The sequence below is a fragment of the Lactuca saligna genome, chromosome 4 (genome assembly GCF_052625555.1).
Source record: "Lactuca saligna cultivar CGN05327 chromosome 4, ASM5262555v1, whole genome shotgun sequence".
Taxonomy (NCBI): domain Eukaryota; kingdom Viridiplantae; phylum Streptophyta; class Magnoliopsida; order Asterales; family Asteraceae; genus Lactuca; species Lactuca saligna.
In genome coordinates, this window is record NC_136420.1 from 315,233,890 (window position 1) to 315,253,532 (window position 19,643).

Below are 19,643 nucleotides of genomic sequence, written 5' to 3' on the forward strand. Positions count from 1 at the left end.
ATCAAGGACGTTTGTTTGAGGATGATCGTGGTGACTCCCCTATTGGAGCAGATTCGGGAGGCTCAACAGGAGGCTATCAAGGAGGAGCATCAGAAGAGCGAGCGTGTGGTGGGTCAGGTTTCCTCCTTTGATTATGATGGCAGAGGACTTTTGACACTACACCGTAGGGTGTGGGTGCCGTATCACGGTGGCGTGCGTCAGATTTTGATGGAGGAGGCGCACAAGTCCCGATTTTCTATTCATTCTAGGGCGACGAAGATGTATAGGGATCTTCGTCCGGATTACTAGTGGCCCTGCATAAAGCGGGATGTGGCATGGTACGTCAAGCGGTGTTTGACCTGCAGGAAGGTCAAGGCCGAACATCAGAGACCGCATGGAAAGATGCAGCCGTTGGACATCCCACTGTGGAAATGGGAAGATATCACGATGGATTTTATCACAAAGCTTCCCAGGACCGCACGTGGAGTGGATTCGATTTGGGTCATCGTGGATAGATTGACCAAGAGTGCTCACTTTATTCCAATCCAGGAGAGCATATCGGCCGAAAAATTGGCCGACATCTATATCAGAGAGATTGTGGCACGGCATGGAGTGCCAGTATCGGTAATCTCTGACAGGGATGTGCGTTTTACTTCCAGATTCTGGAATAAATTCCATGACGAGTTGGGCACTCGTCTGCATTTCAGCACCGCCTTTCACCCGCAGACAGATGGTCAGAGTGAGCGGACCATCCAGACTTTGGAGGACATGTTGCGGGCGTGTGTGTTGGATTTCGGTGGTAGTTGGGATACCTATCTTCCTTTGGCTGAGTTCTCCTACAACAACAGCTATCACGCGAGTATTGACCGACCACCGTTCGAGATGTTGTATGGGCGGAAGTGCAGAACCCCGATATGTTGAGGTGAGGTTGGCCAGAGAGTCATGGGAAGCACCGAGGTGGTGCTAGAGACGACCAAGAGGATCCAGGAGGTTCGGAGCAGACTTCAGACTGCACAGAGTCGGCAGAAAAGCTACGCCGATAGACGTCGATCCGACTTGGAATTCCAAGTCGGGGATATGGTTCTCCTGAAAGTGTCGCCTTGGAAAGGTGTCATTCGATTCAGGAAGCGGGGCAAGTTGGGCCCAAGGTTCATCGGGCCATTCAGGGTTGCAGCCCGGGTGGGCAAGGTGGCGTATAGGCTGGACCTGCCAGCCGAGCTCAGTCAGATCCACAACACCTTTCATGTTTCGCAGCTGCGGAAGTGCCTGGTGGACGATTCAGCAGTAGTACCATTGGAGGATATTCAGGTTGATGACAGCTTGAATTACATTGAGCGCCCAGTCGCAATACTTGACAGAAAGGCAAAGACGTTGAGAAACAAGAGAGTAGAACTAGTAAAGGTGCAATGGCAGCACCGCAAGGGTTCGGAGTGGACTTGGGAACCGATGGACGAGATGATGGAGCATTACCCCGAGCTGTTTCAGGACCGGGCAGCAGACTTCGAGGACGAAGTCTAAAATAAGTGGGGGAGATTTGTAGCACCTGGTTTCCGGTATGTGAATTTTATTTGAGTATTTCCCTATTTTAGCCTTGGACTCGGCGAGTCACAAGGTCCGACTCGCCGAGTAGGGACGAGACCCAGGACACGTTTAAGTTGGCGACTCGGCGAGTCCATATCCTGGACTCGGCGAGTCACCGCTGTTGGATGAAACCCTAAGTTTCAGGGGTTTGCACCCTATTTAAACCTCATATCTGCCTCTTGCCAGCCCCCATTCACCCCCAGAGCTCCCAACCCTCGTCCTAACTCGTCCTAAGCTTGTTTCTTGTGAATTTGAGGCTCTTGTGTGGATTCTTGAAGGTTTTGAGGCAAGAAGGGGAAAGAGATCAAGAGGAAGGAGAGCCATCCAAGCATCATTGTGTTTTTCAGCGGTTTCATTGAGGTATATCTCATTTTCCCCCTGTTTCTATGCTTAAGATTTCATTTAAGACACTCTTGAGCCATTCCCCAAGCTTGTTTGTGCTTAATGTTTCGTAATAAGTGGGTTGGCCTTTAGATCTAGGCAAGATTGAGCTCCAAGAGCTCGGATCTGTTAGCTTTATGGACCCATGTGGCTTGTTCATCCTAGATCTACCCTTTTTGAGGCATTTTGGACCCTAAAATCCATATTAGTGAAGATCCACACGTAAAGTTGGAAACTTTACGTATGATTCGTGTCTTAGGAGCCCAGATCTATGAATGGCATGGACTGAAATCAAACAAATCGGTGTATCTAGTGGATGCATGGCGACGACTCGGCGAGTCGTTCATGTGACTCGGTGAGTCGGCTCGCGAGTCACCGAATTGGTCCCTTTTAGACGTATCGAGTTGAGCCGTGAGTCACAGGGGGTGACTCGGTGAGTTGAAAGCTGGACTCACTCATGATAGGACTCGGCGAGTCAATGCCCTGACTCGGCGAGTCCAAGGCAATCTTCATAGATCAAGAACAGACTCGGCGAGTTGTTCATACAACTCGGCGAGTCTTAGCATATGTGTTCTTCGGATGAAGATGAACTCGACGAGTTGTTCATACAACTCGGCGAGTAGGATGAAGGAGTTGAATGACAGTTTAGAAGATGGACTCGTCGAGTCATAGCCCAACTCGACGAGTAGAATCAGGGACCCACGACAATAGTTTGCTAGGGACTCGGCGAGTGGAGATCCACTCGGCGAGTCGGGTCAACTAAAAGTTGACTTCGATTTGACTTAGGGCTAGACCAAGGGTAAAATGGTCTTTTTACCCAAAGGACAATTCGCATTGTATGATTAAGTATATTGTGGGAATTACAGCCGGGGAGTTTCCGGAGCAGCAGCAGCAGTAGTAGGTGATCAATTCCCACACAGACCAGCAGCTATTTCGAGGTGAGTTTCCTTTCAGTAGTAACGGGTCTAAGGCACCAAGGCCGGCCCGTATAGATGAGACGTTAGTGTTATAGTGTGGGCCGAGCCCGTATCTATTGTTCGAGTTGATTGTGATATATACCAGTATGATAGAACTGTTTACACTTGTTGTCTGCGTGATACTTGTATGATATGTGTTGACGGTTGGGTGTGGGCGAGGCCCGTATCTCTCCGAGAATGGAGTGTGGGCTAGGCCCGTATCTCCCAGGTAGCGAAGTGTGGGCGGGGCCCGTATCTTCACGACTGTGGGCGGGGCCCGTATCTCTCAGAAAGTGAGGTGTGGGCGGGGCCCGTATCTTCACGAGTGTGGGCGGGGCCCGTATCTCTCAGAAAGTGAGGTGTGGGCGGGGCCCGTATCTTCACGAGTGTGGGCGGGGCCCGTATCTCCTAATTGCATGTTATTTGTTATATGCTGTATGGTATGGGGTATTATGGGGGAGCTCACTAAGCTTTGTGCTTACGGTTTCAGTTTTGGTTTCAGGTACCTCCTCAGCTAGGGGAAAGGAGCCGGCACGTTAGCAGCATGTCACACACACACTCTTCAGTTTCCGCATTTACGAGATTCACTGGGATTGTACTCTGATATTTGATGGGTTGTATGGTTTGATTATTAAAACATGGTTTGCGATGTGTTATGGCGTGATCAAACAATGTTTTATTTATTAATGTTTTCTAAGAGTAATATTTTAAAAATGAAATTTTTGGACATGAAAATTGGGTCGTTACAGATGCGACCCGTCCTTCTTCTTCACAAACAGGATAGAGCCTATGGTGAACTGCTTGGCCTGATAAAACCCTTATCTAGCAGCTCCTGCAGCTGTATAGACAACTCCTGCATCTCTGGAAGAGCCAACCGATATGGTGCCTTGGCTATCGGAGCCGCACCAGGAACCAGGTCAATCCTAAACTCAACTTGTCTCTCAGGAGGTATTCCAGGAAATCATCTGGAAATACATATGGGTATTCTCGTACCACCGGTACATTGTCAACTATCGCCTTACCCTTATCCTATGCATCCATAACTTAGGCGATGTACCCCGCGCAACCCTGCTGAAAGTAGCGCCTCACTCTCACTACAGAGCAAAGAATCGGTCCGCGTTGTGGCCTCTCTCCTTGAATCACTAACTCTCCCGACTAGGAGTACGAACACTCACTAACTGTAGCTCACAATCGATCACTACCCCATTGGGGCTCAGCCAATCCATATCTACTATAACCTATTCCCTTGCAGGGGAATAGGAACCAAATCCACTGAGAACTGCTCATCAAATAACCGCAGCGAACACCCCTTATATACTTTCGCGACCATGACGGTCCTGTTATCTGCTATCTCAACCTCAAGTGGGCATTCCAGATCCATTGGAACTCTGCTAAATCACTTGCTAAGCGCAAGCGAGACAAATGATCGGGTAGCCCCCGAATCAAACAATACTGTAGCTGAAATGTCGTTCACTAAGAACGATCCTAAACACAAGCACATAACCATGAGAAACAATCAATACTAAAAACAGATATAAGAGGAAAATACATACCCGTCACCACATCAGGAGTCGATCGTGCCTCCTCTGCTATCATCTGGAAAACTCTACTCTTCGCCACTAGCGACTCAACCCGACCCGGACGGCCATCTGTAATCCTCAAGGTAGCAGGGGCAGGTGCTGCCACCTTCCCTACTGTTGCTAAGCTCGAACACTAGGACCTCTTATGGCCCCTCTGATTGCACTAGAATCAAATCAAATAAGATGTTAAGGTGGGATTCGTTGCGGTATAATCCTTGCTCATGTGCCCAGTCCGATCGCACTTGTAGTAGTCGAAACTCCCCACCTTGCACATTCCATTGTGCAACCTCCCACACTTGTCACACTGACTGTGGCTCTGCTGTCCCCTAGGCATGTGATCGGATACATTGGGCTTTTTGCCCGAACTCCCTATGCCAGATACCACCACTGGCTTCCTCTTCCTCTCCATCTCTAAATCAATATCCCTCTCACGAGTCCTCGTAATCATGTCATCCAGTGTTTTACAGCTAGAACGGCTCACAAACTATTTGATATCACTCCTCAACATCTCATGTTATTGGGCCTTCTTCATCTCTTGGTCTGCCACATACTGAGGAACGAGAAGAGCCCTCTCCATGAACTTGGCGGTAATCTCCGCCACTATCTCTGTCATCTACTGGAGATCCTGGAACTCCCTAACAAGCTGGTGCACCTCAATAACAGGTGCGAACTTGGCTCTGAACCTGGTCTTGAAATCTGTCCAACTCATAGCATCAAGAGCTGCGTCATCCCCAATGACATGTCCGACCCCCTCCCACCAATCACATGCCCTGCCTTTCAGAAGACAAGATGCGAGTTAGACCTTGTCCCCCTCGGGACATCTGCTAGTGCGGAAAGTGTTGGCCACATCAGCCAACCATCTGGTACTCGCAATGGGGTCTCGGGCCCCTTGGTAATCTGGAGCTCCACAAGCCCTAAACTCCCTGAATGTGAGCGTGTGCAGCCCCATCATGGCCGCCACCTCAGCTCAGAACGTACTCATCCTCTCATCCAAAATCTCCAAAATTACCTCCTTTATCGAACCAAAGATCACAGAATTATGCTCAAGTATGATGTGTGTGATCTCTGAGGAAATAAACTCCATAGTCTGCTCATCCAAATGCTTGACCCCCGAGGGTGAACCTGATCCCTTTCTGGCACCGGAACTGCCGACTGCTAGTCTAGGATGCAAAACCACCATTTTGAAAACACATAATGACAGTATCATAATGCAATTATAACTCGAGGGATCATATCTACTACGAGTTCCCTAGTCTTATCTCAGACCTCCTTGATTCGAGTACGGATCCTCTGCTTTCAGTAGTACGGGCCCATACTACCTTCCAAATCTATCCGTACTTTCCTCAAGAATTGCCTTGACTCCACTAGGTCCCTTCTACTACTACTGATCTATGGTACTCTCATCCTAGGCTTGCCTTAGGGAACCTCCAACCCGCACCCGATCCTCGGCTACTGAAGGTATATTTGTAATGCCAATTAGCCACTACCTGAATACCATCACATGTGACGAGGCTCAGATAATCCTTTGAGTAAAGGACTCATCCCTATAGCGGTCAGACTCAAACGAGAGTTGTGCAATAGGGCCAAATCCAGCACTATGATATTATTCAACCCTGATCACATGTAACGTAACGTGTTCACCTAGTGTCCAACCCCCATCACTCAGATTCCCACAAAGCACAAAGCAAGTATCATTCAGACAAGAGTGAAATCTAACCCAAGCAATTCTATTCAAACAAGAATTTGTACTAGCATACAATTCTAATCTTATACTATCAGGCATAACCTAAACAGGCTATCCTACTACTATCTACTCGATACTAGCATGCAATTCTCATAAAGCTAAAACACATATATCAGGTATACAAGGCATCCTTCCTAGATCCTTAGTCGTATTCTAGCATGTTGTTCTACTGAAACTGATAATCATAACATAAACTTGTATTGGTAATTTGGGAGTACTTACTTGAGCTCGATTGATCGCATGCACCACACCCCTTTTTCATTTTTTTTTAAAAAACGCTTTTCTTTTTAAGTTTTTTTTCAAAATTCTCTTTCGAAAATGTTTTTCTTTTGAAAACCTTATACAATTTCCTTAGTTTGAGTGAAGACACACCCGAGAGTGTGCTCGAATCCCTCAAACCAAGGCTCTGATACCAACTTGAAACAACCCAAAAGTACAAGCCAAAAATTTCTTTTGAAACATTACTAAAACCATAATATCCAAATATCATATAAGAAAACATAAGTCGTGTGTCTCAAAATGTCATCAAATATGTCTATTATAAACTGTTGTAAAAGTCATGTCAAAATATCAGAGTCTAACTCCCAGGCTAAAACTGTGGTTTGTGCCATGCCATCAACTTGAGCCCTTCCCCTTGCTAGCTGAAGTACCTGAAATCAAAATTGAAATTGTACGCACGTAGTTTAGTGAGATCCCCCAAACTACGACATAACATGCAATAACAAATAAAGCACATACTGGGCCTTGCCCACTACATCAGACCGAAGTTCGGAACTGACTAGTGCCTCGCCCTCTGCATCGGACCGGAGTCCGGAACTAACTTGGGTCTTGCCCACTGCATCGGACCGAAGTCCGGAACTAACTAGGGCCTCGCCCTCTGCATCGGACCGGAGTCGGGAACTTACTTGGGCCTTGCCCACTACATCGAACCGAAGTCCAGAACTGACTGAACATAGCATAACATAATTGTAACAGCCGGGTTTCCAGGTATATTATTTTATTTATTTATTTTGAATTATGAGAAAGAACTCAGCGAGTTGATGCGTAGACTCGTCGAGTAGGATCGTGATTGTTCATCCGGATTCACTTTGGACTCGGCGAGTCCATGAGTGGACTCGGCGAGTCCACATTGTTTAATGAAACCCTAAATCCCCCAGGTTTGGAGCCTATTTAAGGGCCCTTATAGCCTCTCATTGCGGCTACCAATCCCTTGAGAGAACCCTAAGTGAGCCAAATCGTTGTGAGGAAGAAGAATTCACTTTTGATCCTTGTACCTTTGGTTTGGCAAGAAGGAGGTGCACAAGAGCAAAGGGGAGGTGCGATTCTAGCAGTTCCAGGGATTAAGAGATTTCATTTTGAGGTAATAGTTCGAACCTCCTTCAGTTTTGGTGTTGATCATTAGAGTGAGGGTTTTCTAACCCCTTTGGAGAGTGATTATGTGGAGCAAATGGTCCCTCTTCAAGTTTGTGCCTTGGATCTGGACTCAAAGAGGTCCAGAGACCTTAACCCTTGGAGCTTTATGAATCAGTTTGAGGTTATTGGACTTAGGTTTCCATTTTTGGGACTAAATATCCTTTTGATGTCTTGTTGTTGTTATACAAGCATCAAGTTTCGAGCTTTGCATGACATTCATGCTTGGGAAGGCCAGATCTTTGATTTAGGGAAACAAATCTGACCTCAGGAGGCCAGTAGAGTTTGTGCAGGCATGAACTCGCCGAGTTGTTCCTGAGACTCGGCGAGTAGGGTTAGGGTTTCACGTAAATTGCTCAGTGAGTAGACTTGCTGAGTTGGGGGATGACTCAGTGAGTCAGAAGGGAGTTAGAGGACTGGAGTTCAAGGCAGTACTCGCCGAGTTGTTCTTGAGACTCGGCGAGTTGAGTCGTGGTGGCCCCGCGGTTCATGCCTAGTATGACTTGTCAAGCATAGGGAGGGACTCGGTGTGCCAAGCAGGACAAAGTGTTAAAGAACATGTGTGAACTCGCCGAGTCACCAGGGTGCACTCGGCGAGTAGGGTCAAAGGGTGACCGTTGACTTTTAGGGTTTGGTCAATGGAGTACTTGTGTCGAGAGGGGGGTAAAATAGCCTTTTTCCCTACCGAGGGTGCCAATGGCAGGTTGAGTCTAGTCTCGAGAGTTATATTTATAAGAGTATTTAATTTATGTGAATAGGCGAATACTAGGTAATATTTCTACCGAGTCAGAGATTTACCGAGATGGCTGAGGTGAGTCTTCTCACTATACTTTACCTAGTGTGGTAACAGAGTTATGTGATAGAGTATTTTAGAGTTATATGCCAGTGTTATTGCATGTTATTTATGTGCTATGATTTATTGTGATATGTGCCTTGTATGATTCAGAGTTAGGACCTTTTGGTCCATAGAGTTAGGATCTTCGGGTCCACAGAGCTAGGGAAAGAGGGCCCATAGAGAGTTGGGGCTGGAGGGCCCTACTGAGACACATAGACCTGAGGGTCAACAGAGTTACAGCCTCGAGTGGCTATTATGTGTTAGAGTGGTATTTTGGGGAACTCACTAAGCATTTATGCTTACAGTGTTATGTGTTTCAGGTACCAGTGATGATCGCGGGAAGGCGCCGACATGATTCGTACACACGCATATCGGAGTTTATATATATTTTGATCTTGGGTTTTGTATTGATACAATGTTGATACAACATTTTGTTTATGATTTCAAATGATATTTTATGGGTTACAAAAATGAAAAAATTGTTCAAATTTTTACGGTGTTACCATAATCATAACATATAACAATAACACATATACTTCATACTACATCAGACCACAACCCGAAACACATAACACATAGATATGCCTGAATCACAAAGACATCAAGCATACTGAACTACTATTATCTAAACGGGCCTACATTGTGGCCGTAGACCCATTCCTACTGGAAGAAGACTCATCTCGTAAGGCTGACTGCTGAAATGCTGATCGAGAACTGTCTGACTGCTGCTCAGGTAACTTCCCGGCTACAATTACCATAAAGACACTTAATCAAACACTGATAACTAATCTTAGGGTAAAATGACCATTTTACCCCTGCTCAAAGTCAACTTCCAGTTGACCTGACTCGCCGAGTTGGGCTGCCAAATCGTCGAGTCCCTTTCCTTTCTTTTATCCTTCTATTTAACTCTACTCGTCGAGTTTAGTAAAGACTCGACGAGTTCACCTTCTATAATGACATCTATTCAACCTTCATCTGACTCGCCGAGTTGTATGAACAACTTGTCGAGTCCTCCTTCATCATATGAACACGTCCAGACTATGACTCGCCGAGTTGTATGAACAACTCGTCGAGTCTATTCTTGTGGGTAAGGAGATTGCCTTGGACTCACCGAGTATGTTCTAACACTCGTCGAGTCCCATGGTTTCCAGATCATGGCTATGTCTCAATATGTCGAATCACTCCTCTGGACTCGTCTAAATGCTTGCTATCACTCAGCTGGGTCCCTTTGAATCATAATAGATTGGGGACTGAAGCCCTAGACTCGACGAGTTCCAAGAACAACTCGTCGAGTCGCCTATTATCCAAGTCTATAATCTCGATTTCTGGCATACAAGTCTCATCCAAAAGGCAGATTTGGGCTTCTAAGACCGATCTAACATGTAAAGTTATGAACTTTACGTGCATGCATGGAAGTATAAGCTTTAAGGACCCAAAATGAGGTCTAAAGGGGTGTGCATGGGCTAATATGGCCATAAAGCTTGCATCTTTATGCCATGAACTCGGTTCTAGAGTCTAGATCTGAAGGTGAATCGACTTGGGACGTCCAAGTCTTAAGGATCAAGCTTATTGACCCCAAAACTCCATAAAGGGGCAAAGGAAAAAATCTTTAAAACCGCAAGTCAAGTTTTGAGCTTGATTATCTAAAAGTGAAGAGAAAATGATGTTGCTCCTGGATCTAGTCCTTCTTCCTTGATCCTTCTTCCTTCCAACTCTTCAAAACTCCACATGTTGGATATTCACAACTTATTCCCCTATAAACTTGGTTGGATAGTAAAGGAATATAGTATATAAATGTTAATTTCGAGCCCGGTATAGATAATAATTTTTTTAGTTAAACTATTTTCTCTCCTTTATAAGCATCCACATCGTTGGTGGTGCTTGCAAGCCATTTTAAATGTCACGTAGTCATTAAATGTGATTATTTAATTAAAAAGTTAATATATAAGGAATGGTTGAAATTTTATTATATTGATTATAAAAGGTATAACTCATATTTCATGTAGAGCACCCATATGATTCATTAAAATACTAGGTATAAGATTCGTATATTATACGAGTTGATGAAAACAAATGTTAAATACGAAGGAATAAACAAAAAGTTTATTTATATTTGAAATTTGAAATAAGTTAAAATTATGAGAAAAAAAATTAAAAATAAACAAACATATAAAAATAAATAAATTAAAATTACATGATTAATTGTCAGACCCATGTACTAAACAGGTTAATTATAACAAAATGTTAAATATGAAGGTTTAAACTGTAATTTTTTAGAATTTGAAATTAAAAATTGAAAATTGAAATTTAACTTTAACATAGTTATATATTTAATTTATGGAAACTAAATTAATGATTTATTAAAAAAATAAAAAATAAAATAAATGACAAGTGACAAGTGAAAAATATATATCTCTAAATTACTATAAATTGACATTCAACAAATTGAAGGAAAGAATAATATGTGACAAAATTATTTTCATTTATTGGTAAGAATTAATATATAACAATTGCAAGACTTTCACAAACTGAAAGACCAAGTACAAGTGACGTTAACTTTTGGTGAGTGACATTAAAAAGAAACTTTGAAAGGACCGATGTAGAATGTCTAAGTAGTTTTTGCGTATTTATAGCCTATTGATTTGTTTGTCACCTCTAAAGTCAACGTTGTAAAATGTTTAGAAACATTATGAGAGGCTATAAATCTACAGTTAAAGCTAACAAATCAATTCACATCAAACAAAATATTGAATACAATAAGTCGTAAATATAACAAAAGAAAAAAACTCTTAACAATTAAGAAGCTTGAAAGACGATAATGATGGCTACCTATGATAGATCACTTACTCAATATTGAAGAAAATGAAGGTTATGGCGATACATGATCAAGGTAGATTATGAATGAAAATTCACCGATTGCTACAAGTAGGATGATGGTTGGGATTAATGGAAGAAAATTAACAAAATAGCGAGGGAGAAATTGAAATTGGCAATCGGGAGAAAAATTAGAAGAAACGTATATTTATTAGGTTTAAAATGACGTATTATCATTTTTATCTTAAGAAGTCAGAAAAAGAATCATTTCTTAAAAGCTCATAAGTATCTACACCGAAAAGTTTTTTAACATATGATTATTTGGAATCAATCACATTAAATTATTTTTATAGTTAGAAAAAATATATTTGGATCAAATATATCAACAACTTTTAACTAAATGTTTTTTTGTTTTTTTTTTTTTTGTTTTTTTTTTGAAATTGTGTTTTATACAATTAACACTCTTTATTAAATAATGTTACATTCAAAACTTATTTTTTTTTATTGATTAATTTGTTTCATTTTAATCCATGCTATTAAATACGAAATTTGTAAATCGTGATTTTAACTGTCATAACGTATTATTAAATCTTATGCGACAATATAAAATTGAAATATTGATTCCAGATTTAATACTACTTATTTCATGTTTATTGATTGTAAAGAAAAATTATTTTAAAAGAAAAACTATTTTAAAAGTCATTTTCAATCGATAAAAACTCTTTTAACTTAGGTTTTAGGATATACTTCTTAAGCCAAATGGTGTCGGTTTCTTCTAGCTCAACCAATATCACCACCACATTATAATGTTGAGTACTCCTCACATGCCAAAATCCCATAACAGAAAAAAGAAGAGAGAGGAAGAGAGACAACACACTCATAAAAGGGTGGTGCTGAAGACCATATAAGGCCACACTCGTGGCTCCAGTTTAGCACAATGTTACCCTCATGGTGGTGTGCATGCGGTTGCGAAACAAAGACAAAGTCTGAGGTGTAGCACACATAATTTTGGGGGCAGTACGTCGGGAAGTTTAAACTCGGGAAGTTAACACTACACCGAAAAACTTTGCAAAATTTTTACCTTATGCGTGAAAATTTAAAAGGGTAAGTGGGTAACACATGCCACCCTGAACCCTTGTTTCGCCAATATGAGCACGATTGTGCCTTCCAACACTCATCGCGACGTCCCATTGTGAAGGATATACCATTCAACCTTATAACGATGGTCAAAAAGCAATAAGTCATTATTTTAAATCACAATCCTTAAGACCATGTAAATATAAAGGTTTGATAAGCATTTTGTCTATGCTTGTTAGAATAATTCACGAGACAATTATACTTTCAGGGACTGTTTATGCAATATACCAAACTGTGACAACCCAATCTCCTTTTTTCATTATACCCCCACATATTTAGTTAATGCGACTTTGCACCCCAAACTTCTATAACCCCCCTTTAACGGGACTAGTTCTATAGAAAAAAACCTAAATCCCCATTGTTCTCTCCTCCAGATCTTCGGCCATGGCATCCGCAGGTAAATCCTTCCTTCAAAGCATAAGGCGCTACATCAAGAAGCCATGGGAAATCACTGGCCCATGTGCTGACCCAGAATACAAGTCCGCACTGCCTCTTGCCGCCGATTACCGGCCGTTTTGTCCGGCCACTGAACCGGCCAAGGCCATCGTCCCGACCTCCGATCCAGAAACCGTGTTCGACATCAAATACTTCTCTCGCGATCAGCGCCGTAACCGCCCGCCCATCCGCCGCACCGTTCTGAAGAAAGATGACATCGTTAAAGCGATGAAGGAGAAGTCGTTTGATGTCGCTGATTTCCCTCCGGTTTATTTGACAACTGCAGTTGAAGAAGACTACAATGCGTGTGGTGGAGGTTATTGCAAGTAATCAGGTCAGAATTAAATCTTAATTCCTAAATTGATTGAAATATCAAATATACTTGAGGTTTTGTTTTTCATTTGGGGTTCTGATTTGCCCTGAACATTGCTTGCTTAATTAGCTTGTTGATGAAATGAAAAGTGATGTATAGCTGAATTACTGCAAGTTACTATGTCTTCGTGCATTCTACAATCGTTTTTATCATTTCCTTAAAGTTAGGGTTTTTTCAATACACAAATACAGGTATACCGAAGAGCTAAGTAGATTGATGATGAATCATAAGTTTGTAGTCATTGTTCACCATTAGAAACACCCTTGAGCATAATTAGGGCCTGTATTTGATGCCTCAAACTGATTTCTTGATCTTGAATTAGTTAAAATCAGAAAAAAGATGATTACTGCAATTTCAAGTTTGCAATAATCAGTTATAATATAAATCCAAACACCCTATTGACACTGTTGGAGTTTGCTCTTGGATGCAAATGAATTGATGAAATGCAGTGAATTCAAATTTGTTAAAAGTTGTAACTCAATTATGTAATGTCTATATCTTCAAGCCTTATGTTACTTATTCGATCCATTACATCTCCATTTATTTCATCATATATTTTCAATGTTTTCTTAATTCACATAACACAATATTTTAATAATTTGTTATCACATACTTGAGTTGATTGTATTCTTTCATGTTGTCTTACCAGGTTTAATCTCTCGAAAGACTTGCCTGCAACAAAAATAAATTAAATGGTGTTGTTTCTTTTGGTCATTACTTTTCTTTTTCTTCCTTTTTATTTTTTCATGTCTACACACTTAAAATACCTCTTACTAATGCTTTATTGAAAGCATAATTGAAGTTCTTTGTGTTGTAATAACAAATAGGTTTCCCAAATAAGTTGTAGTAGGCCTTGTGGTGGTTTCTTTGGCCCTATTTGTTTTGTAGGAAAGGACAGGACAGGCCATGACAAAACAGATCTAACATTTGGTGTGCATTAGATTCAGACTGAGATTGGATATAAATTTTACTTTTTTGTCCCACTAAAAAAGACTCATTGTCAATCTCATTTGTGGAGAAGACGTGAATGTCTTTTTTATTTTTATCATAAAAACAATCTTAGAAGTTTGTTCAGTTCAGTCCTGTTCAATTCTGTTATTTGTAATAGATAGTGTTTGGATGTGATGTCTTGAAACTGATTATGTGGTATTAGATAATTAAAAAGGGATAATCGGTTGTGGTGAAACGAGTTGTAGGAGATAAGGTTCGCTTTTGTTATATGAAGTTGTGTTAATAAGATAGCAAAACTCTTGGAATGTATTGAGTTATGATCATTTAAGACACTACAAGAATAACGAAATATGACTTTTTTTTTTTGTTGAAAAAGTGGTATTATGAAAATGAGAATAAAATATTAAAAAGTTGTAAATAAAATAACTGTATTTTACGTTTTGATAACCAATTTTATTGCAAAGGTTATAAAAATGGTTATTTCTCTTAAATAATAAAAAACTAAATCTTAACAATATATGAAAAGTTGTTATTGTTTTCACAGATTGCAATTATTAAATAATCAGTTATCCAAATATCAATAAATAAATAAATAAAATCGATATTTTTGAACCCCATAAATGGATAAACAATGGGCTTATGCAATTATATTTTGTTTAACTCAGTTTATGGGCCAATAGGGCAAATGAAAGTTGAATCCAGTTAAGAAATTGTTTGGGAGTGTTTTAAAAACAACTTTTTTGACTTTTCATTTTTAGAAAAGTTAAAAAATTGCAAAAGATGTTTTTTTAAGTTAAAAAGTTTTTTTTAAACAACATTTGAGCAAGAAGAAAAAAAGACTGATTTTAAAAGTTACAAAAACGTGATTTTTGAGACTTTTTTACTTCTTAAAAGCAATTTTATCTTTTTACCATCCAAATATATTTTAAACCATAACTTTTAGAAAAATATCTTTTACAAAAAGTCCTTTTATAAAAATGACTTTTGAGCTGAAAAAATTATCTCAAACACCCCTTAAGTTATGGTTAAGAATGAACCGAACATAAACAAACAAGCTTACGCAAAAAATTCTAACTTACGGATAGATAAATTAATAATTTTTATTGTTCTTGTTCATTCATTTTGTAAATTATATATTTTGTGTTAATTCGTTTATGTTTATTCTAAACGAACTTAAGAAAAATAAATGAACATAAAATAAACCAATATAAAAACTTAAAAAGCCAAAACCATATCCTTTAACGCCACCAACTTAGCGTTTTCAAAACCAAATTTCATAAATATTGATGGGCTGCGAGAGATTAAACTCAAATCTGTTGCAACCCAAACAAAAATAGGCTAACCAAACCTAAAGAAATCGACACATTGGAATATCCACCAACCAAAACCAAATGCAACCCATAGATCGACCTTATGAATCCAACACCCCTCTATGTGTCCCCAAAATTCCACCTTAGTATTTAGAACCCATTTTGCTCAATTATAAGACACAATAGTTCCATATATCTCAAAATTTAGGCAACAAAGTTTTCTTATCTATAATAAAATTGTATTGACTACATGATATAACTTTAGGATAAGAACTTTGAAGAGAAGATATAAAAGAAAAAAAAAACTTTGTGAATTATATTTTCTGATTAAGAAATATCATTTTATGCATGAAATATGCACAAGTGAGGTTTTTAATATTTTGACGATTTACCGTATAGTATAGAAGTTTCCCACATAGTATCCATTATTTCTTGTATTGGCTTTTGACGAACACGATGAGTTGTGACGAGTTGGGAACCGGTGGGCAGCAGTCCCATAGTATCCCCTTCGTACTTATTAAGTTGATTTACCATATATGAATATGAAAGATATATTTGATAAGTAACTTATAACTTATTGAAGCATTAATAAATTATTAAGTAAGTTTTTCTTTTCTTAAAACAAAGCATACACAATAATCGATACAAATATATCAACTTATTTGGAATCCTAAAATCGATTATTGTAATTTAAATAATAGAAAGAAAAATAAAATAATAATTTAAAGAATCTTAGACTGATAACCATTGTTATACTGTTGAGTGCATTTGAAACCATAGTTTTGTTATTAGAAACTGGAAACCAAATTGCATAGTGCAGTTTAACAAAATTGCAAAGTGTAGTTTAAAGAATCTTAGACTGATAACCATTCTAAAGGCTTGCATCTTATGTCAGCATAACTCTTTTGATGATCACGTGCATCCTTTAATCGATCCTTAATTTGCACGATCATTTCAGTTATCTCGTGGATTATTTCTGGTCCATTACGTAGGGTATCGCCTGTACTTTCTCTGGCCATTTGCGTATCTCCAACTTCTGCCCAACATATTGGGGAACGACATTTTCGTCCATAAAGAGCCTCAAACGGTGACTATTGCTGTAGGAAAACTCAATTAACGGTAAATAAGTAGCCCATACATTTCCAAAGTCTATTACACAGGCTCGGAGCATGTCTTCTAAAGTTTGAATAGTTCTCTCACTTCGACTATCAGTCTGTGGATGGTAAGTTATACTCATGTCTAAACGTGTTCCTAAGGATTTTTGTAGAAATTGCCAAAATTAGGAAGTGAATCTACTATCTCGGTCAGAAATATTAGAACTTGGAACTCCATGCAATTTAACAATTTCCTTAAGATAAACTCTAGTCAGCTTCTCCATCTTGTCATTCTCTTTAATTGGTAAGAAATGGGTGAACTTAGTCAATCTATCGACTATTACCTAAATAGTGTCGAACTCACTAGGAGTTTTGGATAACTTATTGATGAGGTCCATTAATATCTGCTCCCATTTCCATTCAGGTATTTCCGGTTGTTGGAGTAAACCTTAAGGCTTTTGATGTTTTGCCTTTACTCTAGAACAAGTCAAGCGTTTGCTCACATAAGTAGCAATTTCATCCTTCATGTTTAGCCACCAATAATGTACTTTTAAATCTAAGTACATTTTGTCAAAGCCTGGATGCACGGAATATCTGGACTTGTGGGTCTCTTCTAAGACCAAGTCCCTGACTCCATCGAACTTAGGCGTCCAAAGTCGGTTCATAAAGTGTCGCATTTCGTCATCTTTTTGTATAAGTTGCTTTTCCATTCCTCGCAAAGCTTCATTCTTGATGTTTTCTTCTTTTAGATTCTCAAGTTGAGCTTCTCTAATTTGTGCGACAAAGTTAGAATGAATAGTTATGGTTATGCTCGTACTCGATGGGGTTTAATATATTCTTTTCGGCTCAAGCATCTGCTACCACGTTTGCTTTTCGGGATGATAACGAATCTCAGATTCATAATCATTCAACAATTCGACCCATATTCGTTGTCTCATATTAAGGTCTTTTTGGTCGAAGATGTGCTGGAGACTCTTGTGGTCGGTAAAAATAGTACATTTAGTACCGTATAAGTAATGTCTCCAGATTTTTAGTGCAAAAACTACGGCTCCCAATTCAAAAACATGGGTAGTGTGATTATTCTCATGCACCTTAAGTTGTCGTGATACGTAGGCAATAACTTTTCCTCTTTGAATCAACACACATCCCAATCCTTGATTTGATGCGTTGTAGTATACGATGAAATCTTCTGTCCCCTCTGGAAGGGATAGGATGGGTGCACTACACAACATTTGCTTCATTTTCTGAAAACCAGCTTGTTGTTTGTCTTCCTAGTTGAGCTTTGTATCCTTCTGGGTTAGTATTGTAAGCGGCTTGGCTATTTTGGAGAAATTCTCTATGAATCTGCGTTAGTAGCCAGCAAGTCCTAGGAATTGATGCACTTTTGTTGGCGTCTTGGGTGCCTCCCAATTCCTGATTGCTTCAACTTTGGATGGGTTAACATGAATTCCTCCGTTGCTAACTACATGACCTAAAACTTATACTTCTCTAATCCAAAACTCACATTTGGAGAATTTGGTGTACAACTTTTCTTTTCTTAGTAGTTCCAAGATTGTTTACAAGTGTTAACCATGTTCTTCATTGGTTTGTGAATATATCAATATATCATCGATAAATACGATCACGAATTTATCCAAGTATGGTTTGCAAACACGATTCATGAGATCTATAAACACTACTGGGACATTAGTTAATCCAAAAGACATAAATTAGAAGTCATAATGACCATAACGGGTTCTAAATGTTGTTTTTGGAATGTCGTCTTCTTGTACTCTGAGTTGATGGTTTCCTGATCTAAGATCTGTCTTTGAGTAGTAACTAGATCCTTGCAGTTGATCGAATAGATCATCAATCCTTGGAAGCGGATAACGATTCTTGATCGTTAGCTTCTTCAGCTCCTGATAATCAATACACATTCGAAAGGATCCGCCCTTCTTCTTGACAAACAAGATTGGTGCTCCCCAAGGTGAAAAACTTGGCCTAATAAAGCCTTTGTCAAGAAGTTCTTGTAGTTGGCTGAATAATTCTTGCATTTTGGATGGAGCCAACCGATAAGGAGATTTCTCTACTGGTGCTGCTCCTGGAATTAAGTCGATTTGAAACTCGACTTGTTGGATGGGCGGTATTCCAGGTAGATCTTCAGGAAACACGTCAGGGAAATCACATACTTGAGGTATGTCCTTAATTTCTTTTGTCTTTCTCTTCTTATCTACAATGTGGGTTAAGAATGCGCTACATTTCTTATGTAGATATTTATAGATCTTAGTACAGGAGATTACTTTGAGGTTCTTCTTAGATTTATCACCATAGATAATCAGGGCTTCGCCGTTTGGTAAGGGTAGTCGTATGGCTTTCTCATAACATATAATTTCGGCGTGGTGTGAAGATGACCAATCCATGCCAATTATGACATCAAAACTACCGATAGGCATTGATATGAGGTTGACGTGAAATAGTTAGTTATTAAGAGTCATCAGACAATTTTCGAGGATTTCATGTGTTTTCTCGGTTTGACCATTAGCAATTTCTACTTCATAAATTTCTTTTAATTTGCTAGACTCGTGACTTAACAATTTTCTAAATGTCGGAGTAATAAAACTTTTATCTGCTCTAGAGTCGAAGTGTATTGTAGCATATAAATTATCTATACGAAACGTACCAGATATAACCGAAGGGTCCTGTATAGCTTCTCTACTTCCGATCACGAATGCCCTGCCACGTCCTATGCCTCCTTGACTCCTTAACTTTGGACATTCTCTCTTGATATGTCCAAACTCTCCACACTCATAACACTTTCTTCATTCACCACGGTCTGTTTCAGTATTTGTTTGCTGATTGACTGTTGCAGGTGTTGTGCTCCTGCAGTAACTAGCAGTATGACCCTTCTTCTTGCACTTCATGCAAACAAAACAGTCACCTGGGGGATGACGGTTGCACTGATTGCACCATGAATATTTTGGTTGCGTGGGTACTGTCGTCGTGGCTGCATAATTGGTTGCCACTTCTTGTCTTTTCTCAGATGATTGTCTGGGATTCTTCCCATTAAACTTGCGCTTGTTTGTT

At 39.8% G+C, this 19,643-nt stretch overlaps 1 protein-coding gene across 1 annotated transcript; it reads left to right on the forward strand.

The window, feature by feature from the left end:
- Positions 1 to 12,725: 12,725 nt before the first annotated feature.
- LOC145044010 (furry) lies at positions 12,726 to 14,101 on the forward strand. Its single transcript, XM_078992812.1, has 2 exons — positions 12,726 to 13,186; positions 13,875 to 14,101. Exon 1 carries the CDS (start codon positions 12,802 to 12,804, stop codon positions 13,180 to 13,182), a length of 381 nt encoding a protein of 126 aa, XP_078848938.1. The 5' UTR covers positions 12,726 to 12,801; the 3' UTR covers positions 13,183 to 13,186; positions 13,875 to 14,101.
- The last annotated feature ends 5,542 nt before the right edge of the window (positions 14,102 to 19,643 follow it).

What these genes read in the sequence shown, in the direction of transcription:
- LOC145044010 (XM_078992812.1), top strand. Translation starts at nt 12,802, where the DNA reads ATGGCATCCGCAGGTAAATCCTTCCTTCAAAGCATAAGGCGCTACATC.